The sequence below is a fragment of the Carcharodon carcharias genome, chromosome 7 (assembly GCF_017639515.1).
Source record: "Carcharodon carcharias isolate sCarCar2 chromosome 7, sCarCar2.pri, whole genome shotgun sequence".
Classification (NCBI taxonomy): Eukaryota; Metazoa; Chordata; class Chondrichthyes; order Lamniformes; family Lamnidae; genus Carcharodon; species Carcharodon carcharias.
Window position 1 is genome coordinate 191087467 of NC_054473.1, and position 15402 is coordinate 191102868.

Below are 15402 nucleotides of genomic sequence, written 5' to 3' on the forward strand. Positions count from 1 at the left end.
AAAAGAATGTTTTTATCCTCAAAGATGAAATTCTGTACATTGTACTTTACAGCCTAATGTTCCCAGCTGGAATACACACAGCAAACTTGCTGATCGCACAAATCATTCTAAACTGTGTTCCTGAATTGTTCAATTGTTAGCTTGGTTCAATGGTAGCACTCTCACTTCTGGGTCAGAGGTCACAGGTTCAACCCCTGTTGGGATTTGAGCACAATGCAATACCGAACTGAAGTGGCATTTTTTATGTGAGTTTAAAGTCGGGCCAATCTATCTGCTCTTCGGGGTAAATAAACTATTGAAAGAGAGGATGTTTTCCAAGTGCCCTGGCTAACAATCATCCTGCAACCAATACCATCAAAACACAGGCTAACTAACTGCTCACGTCATTACTGCTTGTGGATCATCTTATGCTCAAAATGGTTTTCACATTCGCTCACATAACAGTTCATAATGAAGAGAGATTTGTTTTGCTTAAGATGTGAGAGGCGCCATATAAATGCAATTTTTTTTTCTTGTATTCACTACACCATTTGCTAACTTCCAACAGAGTCAAGCAGGTCATTAGTTAGCATCTCCTGGTGTTGCTATGTCAATTTGTCACAATAATTATATCCCCTTCTCTCTGCCCCCATCCCCACACTCTCAAGCTCCTCCTTTCCAACCTGTCTTTTATTTCAAACTGCCCACACCCACCCTACTTTTTTTCACTTTTTACTCTCTCTCTCTCGTATCTCCTTGCCAATCCCCTCCCCTCTCTCACACACACACAGGGGAAAGGGTGAATAAAAGAAACAATGTTAGTTCAGAAGAGTGGTTACTCAAGGAGATGGGAAGAATTCAGAACTGATATGGTCCCACACAGAAAATGGGTGTAACTGCCAAATCTAGAATGTCCTGCATGTCAAAGACAAAAAGGCAAACAAAAAGGAAGAGCACAATACTGTACTGCAGAAAAGCATAGGAAGTGCAAGGGTGAAGTTAAAAAGAAAATTAGGAAAGCAAAAAGAGGACATGGAAAAATACTGACAAGTAAAATCAAGGTGCTTTATAAATAAATACATTGAGGATATCTATAGTAAGAGTAGGATTGATTTGAGATCAAAAAGGTAACTCGAGGAGGTGGAAGGGGTGGGAATAATTTGTATCTGTCCTCACAAAAGAGGGGGACAATGCACACACTACAGTTGAGGAGGAGTTGTCTGAAATATGAGGGGGAGGAAATATTAAGAGGCTTAACATCTTTGAAAGAGGATAAATTGCCGGGCCCAGATGAAACCCAACCCCGGCTGCTAAAAGGAACAACAGAGGAAATAATGGAGGCTCTGATCACCATTTCCCAATCTTATGGCAACAGGAAGGGTGCCAAAAACTGCTAATATTGTGCTGATGTTTAAAAAAGGGGAAAAGATAAACTGAGTGGTCATTCAGCCTAAACTTGGCGATGGACAATTTGGAATAATTTCTGAGGGACAATATAAATAGTCATATTAAAAGGTGCATTTAATCAAGGGCAGTCAACGTGGATTAAGGTAAGGTTGTGTCTGCATGAATTTTTTGAGGCAGCAGCAGGGATATTCAACAAGCACTAAAATAAAAGCAAAATACTGCAGATGCTCAAAATCTTAAATAAAAATAGAAAATGCTGGAAAAACACAGCAGACAGGTCTAACACTATCTGTGGAGAGGGAAACAGAGTTAGCATTTCAAGTCTAACTGACCCTTCCTCAGAGCTGACGAGAGGTAGAAATGTGATGGATTTTAAAATGTTTAAGGGGGCTGGAGTAGGTGGAGCAAAATAGGTCAGGGATAGGTGGGAGCTCAGGAGAGATTTGACAGATGCAATGGACACAAGACAAAGGGAATATTAATGGTCGTGTTAAAGACTGAAGAAGGTGCTGACAGTGGCATAAAGATAAGACAGCAGAATGTGTTAACAGCAGGACAAGGGTCAGCAAACTGTGAAAGCACAACATAGAAACAAGTGACAGAAGGCTCTGTAGGGGGAAGTTGGGGAAAAAAATAATTTAAAAAGGAGTAAACATGGAGGAGTTCATGGTTTGAAGTTATTGAACTCAATGTTAAGTCCAGAAGCCTAAAAATTGCCTAATCAGAAGATGAGGTGCTGTTCCTCCAATTTGCATTGGACTTCACTGGAACATTGTAGTAGGCCAGGGGCGGACATGTGGGCATGAGATCAGGATGGTGTGTTGAAATGGCAAGCAAAAGGAAGGTCTGGTTATGCTTGCGCACTGAGCGAAGGTGTTCCACAAAGTTGTCACTCAGCCTGCGTTTAGCCTCTCCAGTGTACAGGAGACCGCATTGGGAGCAGCGAATACAGTAGACCAAATTGGAGGTGCAAGTGAAGCATTACTTCAACTGAAAGGAGTTTCTGGGGCCTTGGACAGTGAGGAGGTAAAGGGGCAGGCAATTGCATGGGAAAGTGCCGTGGGAAAGGGATGAAGAGTTGGGGGTGATGGAGGAGTGAACCAGGGCATCATGGAATGAATCCTATGGAATGCTGACAGGGGGATGAGGGGAATATGTATCTGATGGTGGCATCATGCTGGAGTTGGTGGAAATGGAGGAGGATGATATTTTAAATGCGGAGGCTGGTGGGGTGAAAATTGAGGACAAGGGGGACCCTATCGTCATTCTGGAAGGGAGGGGAAGGGGTGAGTGCAGAGGTGCAGGAAATGAGTCGGACATGGTTGAGAGCACTGTCAACCACAGTGAAGCCTTGATTCAGGAAAAAGGAAGATATATCAGAAGCGCGGTTTTGGAAGGTAGCATCAACGGAGCAGATACGATGGAGACGGAGGAACTGGGAGAATGGGATGGACTCCTTACAGGAAGCAAGGTGTGAGAAGCTGTTGTCGAGGTAACTGTGGAAATTAGTGGCTTATAATGAATACTGGTAGACAGGTCAATGAGCATGTTTGACACAGTCTACATGGATTTTAGCATGGCTATTATTTATTCATTCATGGGGTGAATGAAATGCCCCTGAGAAAGTAGTGGTGAGCTGCTTTCTTAAACTACTGTTAGGAAGGGAGTTCCAGGATTTTGACCCAGCGACAGTGAAGGAACAGCGATATATTTCCAAGTCAAGATGGTGTGTGACTTGGAGGGGAACTTCCAGGTAGTGGTGTTCATGTGTCTGCTGCCCCTGTCCTTCTAGATGGTAGCATTCGTGGGTTTGAAAAGTGCTGTCTAAGGAGCCATCTAAGGATCCTTAGTGAATTCATGCAATGCATCTTGTAGATGGTACACACTGCTGCCACTGTGTCAGTGGTGGAGGGAGTGAATGTTTCTGGATGGGGTGCCAATCAAATGGACTGATTTGTCTTGGATGGTGTCATGCTTCTTGAGTGTTGTTGGAGCTCCACTCCAACCAACCATCTTCAGCTGCTTCATCAATAACCTTCTCTCCATCATGAGGTCAGAAGTAGGGAAAATCGTTGATGATTGCACAATATACAGCACCATTTGCAATTCCTCAGATACTGAAGCAGTCCATGTCCAAATACAGCAAGACGTGGACAACATTCAGGCCTGGGCTGACAAGCGGCAAGTAACAAGCTACATTCGCGCCACACAAGTGCCAGGCAATGACCATCTCCAACAAGAGAGAATCTAACCATCGGCCCTTGACATTCAATGGCATTGCCATCGCTGAATCCCCCACTATCAACATCCTGAGCATTACAATTGACCAGAAACTGAACTGGACTAGCCATATAAATACTGTGCCTTCAACCGTTTCTTGATATCACATGGAGTGAATCGCATTGGCTGAGCACTGGCATCAGTGATGACAGGGACCTTCTGAAGAGGCTGAGATGGATCATCCACTCGGCACTTCTGGCTGAAGATTGTTGTGAATGCTTCAGCCTTAGCTTTTGCACTGGTGTGCTGGGCTTCCCCATCGTTGAGGATGGGGATATTTGTGGAGCCTCCTCCTCCAGTGAGTTGATTAATTTCCAGCACCATTCACGATTGGAGCTTAGATCTGATGTGTTGGTTGTGGAATCACTTAGCTCTGTCAATCACTTGCTGCTTATGCTGTCTGGCATGTAAGTGGTCCTGTGTTATAGCTTCACCAGGTTGACACCTCATTTTTAGGTATGCCTGGTGCTGATCCTGGCATGCCATTCTTCAGGCCATAAATGTTCCATGTTTCTATAAGCAAGGCATGTGATCTATATACTGTTGAAGCTTGATGCTCTCAAAGTAATTAAATACAGAAGTCCAAAACTGAAGCAGTGGGACTGTGCATAGCAAGGTTTGAATCGAAGAGAGATAACAAGCAGATAGCAAATGGGTTGTTCTGTGATAGACTGACGTCATTGGGCTTATGACAACTTACTGGCTCCTTTTAAATAACTTACTTAGAAGTGTCAAGTCCCATTTATAGTTAAAAATAGAACAGGAAATAATTATTGTCATGGTTGACTAAAATGTCAACTATCGCAAGATTTCCATTCGGTTTACTAGTGACGGATGTATATTCATAATCCCAGGGAAAGGGGTGAAATTTCATATCTAATTAAAGTCTACTGTTCTATATGCAGAGCGCCATTAAAATTTGAAAGCTCATTCCCCAACTTCCTGTTTGGTCTCAGATTACAAACACTACATTCCCCCTAACATACAACTCGCTTCCTCTTCATTCTTGCAGTTCGTGACTTAAATACCTGGCAAAAATCTCAATCAGGCCACTGTAGTGTAGATCAAGAAGCAGGTAATCAGAAAATTAAACTGAGCTCAATGACACCAATTCACAACAAAAGACAGGGAGTTCAAAAAGGGCAACACCACAGCCAAGTATAAAGATATTTAATCACAAAGGTACCAGATATGAATGTTATGATTAGTGGTTAGCCACAGGATGCCTGTGCATCATTCTATCTCTGTATGTAAAGTACATCAAAACAGTGAAAAGAATTGCTGCCCTGTCAAGCAGATGGAATTCAGCTATCAGTGACTCATGCCAGGATCTATACGCACAAAGCACTGAAAATCTAGCCATATTACAGAATCAAGCTGAACTATGTATCAACCATAGCCAAAAACACAATAATATATGTGTTTATACATGTGTGTGAGAGACACACATTTATTCACACAGACACACTTTTAGGTTCTTCTCCATTTTGGCCTCCTTTTCTGAAGGCAATGATTATAGACGAATGACCACTCCATGCATGAGCTGAGACAGTGAGTGGCAGCAAACCATTCGAGCTTGGGGTGGGTTGGGGGCAGAAGGCAATGCAAATGAGTTCCTGTCTGGGCCTTCATTTCATACCCCAGCAGATAACAATTGGCAGGAGGAAACACAGCTGACTGTCCCCCGCCCCCTCCAACCTAACCCAGAGGTGTAGGGGTTAGCTGCGGTATTCCAACTGCTCTGGCTTGAGCACAAGGAGGGACGGACGCCTAAACCTTCCCCTATGGATGGCTTGGCTTGACACCACACACCACATTGTGCATTTATCCATCAAGATACCAAGAGGGTCAGGAAGGTCTGTATCAATGTACATTGCTGGATACATTTTGCACAGTAATTTTATAAAATGTTTTGGATTAACAAGGCAAACTGTATTTAAAGTACAGCTACTGATAGTGACAGTAGTTTCTCCTGGTCACCAGATGCTAGGGTTTGACAGGCAAAAATGAAGTAATCAAAGGTAACACAGTTACTATGAGTGGGTGAAGAGCGCCTACAGGTACATCATGCGTATTATTAATATTGATCAATGTCAAAACATTGCCTTCATAAAAGCTACAGGGCTCAGTGCCCGAAACCTCAAATGACTGTGCTTACCTTGCTGGAGGCGGTGATCTTTGCTTTGGTTTTTCCTTCTCCCGTTCTCTGTCTTTTTGTGCCCTGTCTTTTTCTTCTCGCTTTGCCCGCTCTCTCTCCCACTCTTCTTTTCTCCGCTGCCGTTCTTTGTCACGCTCACGCTCTCTGTCCCGTTCTCTCTCTCGTATCCTGTTTCCTCGTTCTCTTTCTCTTTCCCTTTCCCTCTCGCGTTGTTCTCTGTGCCTGTCTCGTTCTCTTTCTCGTTCTCTTTCTCGTTCTCTTTCTCGTTCTCTTTCCCTCTCCCTTTCCTGGCATGGATAGGAAAAAGACATTGTATTCTTTGCCCATCCTTAAAGCAGCATTAATATTTGTCTCCCACTCCAATTGATTCAGTGGGTAGTAGCACCACTAGTTATGCTGCTGTATCAAGTCACACAGAAAAGAACAAAATAGAAGGCCAAAGGTTCAATTCTCAGTCTGTGCTGAGCTAGATTATGTTAGCTGGGTCAGCAGATAGGTCTCTGGTTATAGGATTAAGTAAGGGATCATGCCTGACCAATGTTGGAGTGAGTGTGCGACCATCGCACAAGGGCAGAATTAAATCAATCAGGTTGAGCAGGGTAGTAAGTTTCTGGCTATGGAACGACCATAGCCTCCAGAGGAAGGTATGCAGGAAAGGAGGATAAAGTTGAAAAAAAAGCTTTATTTCACTTCAGAACTCATTCAGACAACTGATTTCTCAACAGTATTGCATTGTGCAATATTTTCCATGTTTGTTCAATTAATGGTGGGTAAGTGCTGCTTGGAATGTCTAAATATCCTGCAGTGATACACAATAGGGAAGAGGGAAGGCGTGGTCTTCCACTCAAAAAACAATCCCAGATTAACTCATTACAACAATGTTAACATAGCACCTTTCAATGTGAACTAATAGCCTAAGGTCCCTTCTTTCATCTATCTCAGTTACAGCTGAGACTCAGATCAGGATGGGATAGGAGAACAGGAATGAAAAAAGTCAAAGAACAGTTTTGCAGATGCTGGAAATCTGAAACAAAAATAGAAACTGCTGGAAATACTAATCAGGTCAGGCATATCTGTGAAGAGAACAGAAGTTAATGCTTAGGTGTGGACCCTTCATTAGGACTGGAAGATAGCACCTACGAACAGACAAGTTGGAAGATGCAGAGGTCAAAGACAAAATACATACAATAGATTCCAAAAGCAAACTACTGCAGATGTTGGAAATTCGAAATTATAACAGAAAATGCTGCAAATAATCAGCAGTGTCAGGAAGCATCTGTGCAGAGAAACAGTGTTAACGTTTCAGGTCTGTGGCCTTTCTAATGTTCTGATGAGAGGTTACAGACCTGAAAAGTTAACTCTTTTTCTCTCCAAGATGATTCCAGACTCTGAATATATTTTTGGTTTTATTGCATACAATAGAATGAACTACAAAGCACTTAAGTAGAAATCACAGAGGTGATTAAAAAGCAGAAATGATTATAAGCATGTGACAATAGGAGGTGTAATGAATGAAATAGGAGGTGAGACAGTGTGTGTAAGTAGCTAAAAGGATAGCGAATAAGCAAGTTGAAGTGAAGCAGGAAAAACTGACAAAGCAGTGACCCGAGAGCCTGATAAAAGAGGAAAGCAGGTTGACACCAAGGATATAAACCACTCCCTCTCCATTTTTCGCCTTTTCCTATCTGTGTGTTCCATCCACCCTCTATCCAATTCCTTTTTCAATGCCATTCATCTGCAATATCTCCCAGTTTGGGCCAAACGTTTGCACACTCAAAGTGCTACCCACAGATGCTAACTGGCCTGATAAGTTTTTCCAGGAATTAAAAATAGTCTACTTTCATTCATTCAAGTTCGGTCTATGCATTGAAAATGCTGAATTATCCAATTTCCTGCATTAAGTGAAATCAATAATATGACAAAGGGAGAACTTAATGTGAATTCTTTTTAAATTGATAATTTAAGTGGCGCAGAATAGATAGAAAGCTTGTGTGCAGAATAAGCAGCATGGGCTGTTAGGGTAAATGACTGAGTTCTCTGCTTTAATTCATATGTCATCTGATACAAAGAGGAGGTCACACCGCCTCAGGAGAACCCTTTTCCAGGGTGCTAACTCAAAACTGAAATTCAATTCCAATTTTACTATCATAGTTTATTTATACGGAAATCAGCACTTTCCTCAATGCATTTAATGAGAAAACAGCCAGCTTTCAGGACAGAAGGAAAATGCTATACCTTCTGTGTAAGTACCTTGACAGCAATCCAGTTCAGATCAGCACTGACTATGGAAATCCTGGTATGCACAAAAATCAAGGTCCTATCAGATGCCCAGCCCCTAACCGAGTGGAGGCAATGTCAGGTTAGGGACAAATTAGGGAGCTCAGTTAGGGCAAAGTGGAGCTCAGGCCCACCAGCTGGAAGGAGTTCATATCTAGATGAGAACGCTGCGAACAAAAAAAAAGCAGGCGGGGTTCGGGACTTTACGCACAGAGTACAAAAGCAAGAAGATTATGCTAAACCTTTATAAAACATCGGTTTAGGCTCCCTAACTATCATTCTGATTCTACGAGCCGTGTTTGAATTAATGAAGAAAAGGAGAAATGAAAGAAAATCTCTGGCCTTCTTACTGCAGCTGGTTATACAGCCCATCCAGCACAGTGGGCAGCTTTCGCTCTGATAGCTACAGCTCATCTTTACTGCTCAGAGCAGGATCTGATTGTGAAACACCATCTGTGATTCTGAGAAGGATACTGAATGAACCAGACTTGGATAATATTTAATGAAGTAAATTTTATTTCTCAAAATGCTTACCCTATAATGATAGTCTGCCTCTGTCCACTGGACTCTGAAGTTCTCGTATTGTCCACCACGCCAGTACCGTTCAACTTCATGCTCATAGTAGGGAGTTATATAGGGGTCAGGCCTAAGGGCCAAGAAAGAAAAACATTCCTTTAGCTTGTGTATTCAAATTTCCATTCTATCCTGCATGGCACAGTAGCATTTATAAAACACCAGCAAATCAAGGTGATTTTGGTTGCTCTATGGTTACATGCAGCTGCTATCGCCCAACTGATGACTCTTGCTGCAAAGGACTAGGCAATGAACTCTAGCAGACAACTCAGCTGTGCTGGACAGTAACAGCCTAATCTCACCCTCACACAAATACTTTCCCACTAGGTGGGGTGTGGTTGCTGGATAATGATCAGAAATGAGGATTCTGGCTGCTCACACTGGGCCCACTGGGGCCACTCCTACCAGCACCTCCAATCTGTACCAACGAAGTACAGTTCCAGTTCATACATCTGGGTCGTAAAGCACATCGCACTACTCTAAGTTCTAATGGCAGTTACCAGTTCAGGCTGCACCGAAAATCTATTGCTCAGGGTTTCAATACTACTGGATCATGATGGGATTGGGGGAGCAGCTGCCACAAATAGTACTGCTGAAACTGGGAACTCGGTCCATGGAGAATCATGGCTAGCAGTTTACATCCCAACATTCGGCAGCACAATTCATTCCCTTGGGCCACTAGCTCAATGCATATGGGTCATGTTTATTAAAGCACCCCAGACAAGACAGAATGTTATGGATATTTCCTGTGTAGTCATTTGCTTTGATACCCATGTGCTCAACAGCCAAGCCTGCTTGGGGTGGTTAATTCCTGCTGGAGTGCCAAGGATAGTGATTTACAAAAAGCACATGGTATCTGCTGGAGATGCAGCAGATTGGCATTTTAACTCGAAGGACTGGAAGGATCTGGCTTTATGAACAAAAACAGAACATTACAATTGGGATTGAAATGAACGTACCTGCCCATTCAATACTGACATCCACTCAAATCAATATCACCTTAACTGGTGCTTTCACAGTGGAACTGGGCAGAGGAGAGATCTAGTTGTGTAAGCCCATTGACTTATACAGCTCTAACTCATTAAGAGTAAAAGTGACTGTGGGGGGGGAAAGAGTAGAAGAAATCATCATCCAAATGCAGCAAGACCTGGACAATATCAGGCTTGGTCTAACATTTGCACCACACAAGTGCCAGGCAATGACCATCTCCAACAAGAGAGAATCTAACCATTGCCCCTTGACACTTTATGGCATTAACTTTGCTGAATCCCCCACTATCAACAGCCTGGGGGTGTTACCTTTGACCAGAAACTGAACTGGACTCGCCAGATAAATATTGTGGCTATAAGAGCAGGTCAGTTGTGCGGCAGCCCATCGTGTCCGTGCCAGCCATCAAGCACCTATTTATTCTAATCCCATTTTCCAGCACTTGGCCCGTAGCTCTCTATGCTATGGTGTTTCAAGTGCTCATCTAAATACTTCTTAAATATTGTGAGGGTTTCTGCCTCTACCACCCCCTCAGGCAGTGTGTGTTCCAGATTCCAACCACCCTCTGGGTGAAAACATTTTTCCTTAAATCCCCTCTAAACTTCCTGCCCCTTACCTTAAATCTGGTTACTGACACATTCACCAATGGGAAAATTTTCTTCCTATCTACCCTATCTGTGCCCCTCATAATTTTGTATAGCTCTATCAGGTACCCCCTCAGCCTTCTCTGCTCTAAGGAAAACAGCCCTAGCCTATCCAGTCTCTCTTCATAGCTGAAACACTCCAGCCCAGGCAGCATCCTGGTGAATCTCCTCTGCACCCTCTCCAGTGCAATCACATCCTTCCTATAATGTGGCGGCCAGAACTGCACACAGTCCTCCAGCTGTGGCCTAACTAGCATTTTATACAGTTTATATGTCGAAGGAGCATTCACAAGTTGCTGCCGTGCATTTTGCAGATGGTAAACACTGCAGCAACTGTATGCCAAGCTGTGGAGGGAATTTAAGGTGTTGGATGGGGGCGCCAACCAAGTGGGTTGCATTGTCCTGACAATGTTAAATACCTTGTGTGTCGTTGAAACTGCACTTCTTCAGGTAATTGGGTGTGTATCTTGTACGTGATGCAGAATTTTGGGGAGACATGAGGTAATCACTGTATACATCTGATCTGCTCTGGTAGCCACAGAATGTTTTAAAAATATATTCTTTCATGGGGTGTAGATGACATTGTCACCTATTTCTAATTACCACAACTGAGTGGCATGCTAAACCATTTCAGAAGACAGTTTTAAGCATCAACCACATTGCTGTGGGTCTGGAGTCAAATGTTGCCAGGCCAGGTAAAGATTGCAGATTTACAATGCCACCAACTCCCCAGCGGAGTTTCTGATCAATGCTGCACCCGCCCCTCCTCCAAGGATGCCAGCGGTAAAGGATTCAGTGATGGTTGATATTGAATGTCATGGGGGGGTTGGTTAGACCCTCTGTTAGTTTGTTAGACCCTCACTTATGTTGTAAGTAACATTCGTGGCACATATCCACTCAAGCCTGAATGTTGTTCAGGTCTTGCTACATATGGGCACAGGCTGTTTCATTATCTGAAAAATTGCAAATGAAGGTGAACAAGCTTGGGTAGAACCCATTCTATGTGCACACACCAGAATTTAGCATTAGTTGACAGTCACACTCAGGTGACAAGAGGAGGGATAGGGAAGTGATTTTGCACCGATGAAGTCAGAAGAACATTTTCATCATACTCGTACCTTTAGAGTTTGTGCCCTCCTCAGTGAAACGGTTGATAGCTGTGCAAATCCAAACCTCTCAGCCACTTAACAAGTATAACAAAAAAGTCAACCCTCCCCTCAAAGCACGCCTTGAAACATAACCAGATCACCCTCCACCCCCTGCAAAAACTCTCTGATGTTAATCTGAACACAAACATTTTCCTGAGACCTGGAAGTTTTGTGCACTTCACTTTGAAGGCTGCCACACAACAACTTGTCAACAATTCATCACAAATAGTTGATTCCGAGTCATTTTAACTTTATTCCAACATCTCCACACCACCCTCCCCCTTTCTCACAGGGAACAAAGTCTTCCAGCCTCCTCCTTCTCCCTTTGCTTCACAGAAATAAAACAGGAATGAAATTAGCCATGATACTCATGCAAAACTCCAGCTTGGGCAGGGTGTACAGTCTGACCAGCAAATGAATGAATGAAAACATTAACAATGGTAAAGAACATTCTGTGAACAGTCCTTACCCGTAACTGATTGCCTCTCTGTACTCCAAGTCGCTGGTGCATTTGAAGGAAAGTAGAAGAAGGGTTTATTTGGCTTGCTTTTTCGAATTTGTCCATGTTTCCAACAGCAGAAGCCCTAGTCATGCTCAATTACTGCACCAAATGCCAAGGTCTCATTTCTCCAGCTGAAGCTTGTGATAGCTGTGGCACTCGCTTGAGACCAGTAACTGAAAGCAGCAGTTAGCCTACCTAACTCGACCCTGGCCAAGAAGGCATTGCAGCAACTTCTCAACAGCCAATTGCTCCTTCAACAAGTTCTCCAGGATAATTCATGACACTGGTCATACCATTAGCATTTATGTCAAAATGCTCCCAACTGCGACATTATATTCTAGGTCCAACCTTGGAACCAGTGTCAGCCTTAATCCAGGGGGTGGTAAGTTTTAATCGAGCTTCTTTTGCATGTACTCAACATAAAAAAAAGCTACTCCAAGAAGTCGTCCTGGAACTTTCATCCCTGTTAGTGGGACCTCGGGTACAGCTATACCTTACTATCAGCTTTCCTGTTATCCATCGGCTGGGCAAACAGCTGATGGGATCATTGTACACTGCCTTCAGTGCTCAACACAGAGTTGGTGGGCCCCTGGCTGTATCAGGGTAGTAATTCTGGCCAGCTTTTAGTGGCTGGAGTCAAGAGTGAGTACAAAGAAGAGCAGTGAGCCAGAAGATCAGTTCACCATACAGGGGGAACAGAGACAAATGCCAATGCTGATCCACTTCAGAAAAATGCATATGTTTCTTTTCCAGTGGAAGAAATGGCCAACCCTCATCAGAACCAGGATCCTTGATTCAACTGTCACTTCTCTCCCTCAGGAAGCACCAAGGCTATTTGATACATCCATCTTCATGCTAGCTGGGATTGCACAACTCAGCACATATTAAGGGTGGAGCTGGAGCCAGAGCCGGAGCCTTGCAAGTGTGTATGGCTCAGTGATACTCCAGACAATGCACAAATACAAGAAGCCAACCGATAAAGGGAGGGAGGGACACAAAATCAGTAACCTTTTTAATGCATTGAGGGGGGAAAATTACATTTTCTTTACAATGAGAAAACTGAACATGCGAGTCTGAAATCACTAGAACGACATGTTAAGTGGTGCTGAAACCACAGGAGCTGAGCATCAATTGATCAGCAGACCAAGCTGTATGGGTTTTACATTACACCAAAACTAAGTCAGCATGTCACTGCCTTCCACCTGACGCAATGTGCAGACTAGGATTACCCTCAAGGAGCAAAACATTTTGCTGTCAGATCCTGAACCAATTCGGCTGATGGAAAATGGACTAGAACTTGATGCAGCTTCTGCCGAGAATTGAGATGTCAAACACTTTGATGCCGATCTGACATTGGTTGACTTGCTGCTCACCTGATAAAGACTTCTGCAAATCAGGAAAATACCCACAATACCGTCAGCTTCCCAAAGTGAAGTCATATCAATGATTGGAGTTTCAATTAGGCCAATCCACTTCCCTATCTTGTGTACTTTAGCAATCAGGCCCTTGAAGCACAGCTAACTTGGTCCACTTGTGCTGAAATTTCTCACTCAATTAATTACCTTGTTTTAATTACATGGGCTTAAAAGGGCTGTTCTTTATGCTGTTGTTTTATTTCCCAATCCACAATACCAAGACCTATTAGTATCAACAGCTTGATATATCAAGACATAGCAGGAATAGAAATAGAGTCATGGAGGTCTACAGCAGAGCAAAAGGCCCTTCAGCCCATCAAGTCTGCGCCAGTCAAACAAGAGTATCTAACTATTCTAATCCCATTTTCCAGCACTAGGCCCATAGCCTTGTATGCCATTGCATCGCAAGTGCACATCCAAATGCTTCTTAAACGTTTTGAGGGTTTCTGCCTCTACCACTCTTTCACGCAGTGAGTTCCAGATTCCCACCACCCTCTGGGTGAAAAAATTCTTCCTCATATCCCCTCTAAACCTCCTGCCCCTTACCTTAAATCTATGCCCCTTGGTTCTTGATCCCTCCACCAAGAGGAAAAGTTCCTTCCTGTTTACCCTATCTATGCCCCTCATTATTTTATACACCTCAATCATGTCCCCCCTCAATCTCCTCTGCTCCAGGGAAATCAACCCCAGACTATCCAATCTCTCCTCATAACTAAAACTCTCCAGCCCAGGCAACATCCTGGTAAATCTACTCTGCACTCTCTTTGGTTCAATCACATCCTTCCTTTAATGTGGATTCCAGAACTGCATGCAATACTCTAGCTGTGGCTTAACCAGCGTTTTATACAGTTCCAGCATAACCTTCCTGCTCTTATATTCTATGCCTCGGCTAATAAAGGCAAGTATCCCATATGCCTTCTTAACCACCTTATCTACATGTCCCGCTACCTTAAGGGACCGGTGGACATGCACACCAAGGTCCCTCCGATCCTCGGTACTTCCCAGGGTCCTGCCATTCAAGAAATGGAAATTCTAAATGTGGTCTCAGAGAAACAAAAACCATGGGTACCTTAAATTAGGCACAGATCCCCAAGCGTCTCTGATCCAGAAGAAATAAAGAGGGATACAATGTTAAAGTCCTGTTACTTGGTATCAATAGCATACAAAGCACATTAGCTATGTCTAGAACAGTGCATTGCAGCCACCTCGAATTCTGACCCCTTGAATCTAATATTAAAATCCAAATGGATATGAAACGAGCCATTAGCTCCATGATCCTAGCTGAATGCAGGAGTCTGAGCAGATTCCTTGCACATAATTATATTGAGCACCCAAAGTGTAACACAGCAACCAGCTTTTGTGCCTTTCTATGCTCACCCTGGTTCTCTGATGTCTCTTGCCACACGATAATTCCAGTCCCGATAAAAATCATTTTCCTTGTCAAAATCATCATCTCCAATGGTGACATTGAAACGTTTTTCCTCAAAATCTGGTTCCTGTTCCTTCCTGATGGTGGCTTTTTTCAGCATCTGAAAGTAAAAGGTTTAAAGATTGTAGATAAACCTCAATTTAGCAGCACTCTCACAATGCTTTTAATTCTCTCCTTACTCTCTCTGTCCCTCCCCCAGTCACCTCCAGATCCACACATACTGGGCTCAACTGTGCTTGTGCCCAAAGAAGCTGAGTAATCAGTAGCCTCAGACACTAGGTCTAATGTCTTGGATAGAATATTTTAAACTCAAGTTAGAATCATTTTGAGTAAAACAATTCCAATAAGATGGAGCAGGGAAAGGTCATTTGGCAAATCAAGCCCAACACACAGCAACCTCTCCATTCTCAGCTGTGGCTCAGTAGGTAGCATTGTCACTTGGGTCAGAAGTTTATAGGTTCAAATCCCACCCCCGCCTCTTGGGCCCATAGTCCAGACCGGCACAGCAGTGCAGCATTGAGGGCATGCTGCCTTGTGGGACGTATGAGGGGGCTAAGGGCATCCTGTCCTGGGGGAGGGGTGGCAGGCTGGCTGTCCTTTGGG

At 43.5% G+C, this 15402-nt stretch overlaps 1 protein-coding gene across 2 annotated transcripts in view; it reads right to left on the reverse strand.

Moving 5' to 3' along the window:
- Positions 1-15402, reverse strand: part of zc3h18 (zinc finger CCCH-type containing 18) — a 212621-nt gene that overhangs the window by 132425 nt on the left and 64794 nt on the right. For both annotated transcript variants that reach the window (XM_041191400.1, XM_041191399.1), the window contains exons 7-9: positions 14748-14899; positions 8636-8747; positions 5825-6111 (exon numbers count right to left, since the gene is read on the reverse strand). In XM_041191400.1, the coding sequence (XP_041047334.1) occupies positions 5825-6111; positions 8636-8747; positions 14748-14899 (551 nt within the window). The remainder of the gene's footprint in view (positions 1-5824; positions 6112-8635; positions 8748-14747; positions 14900-15402) is intronic.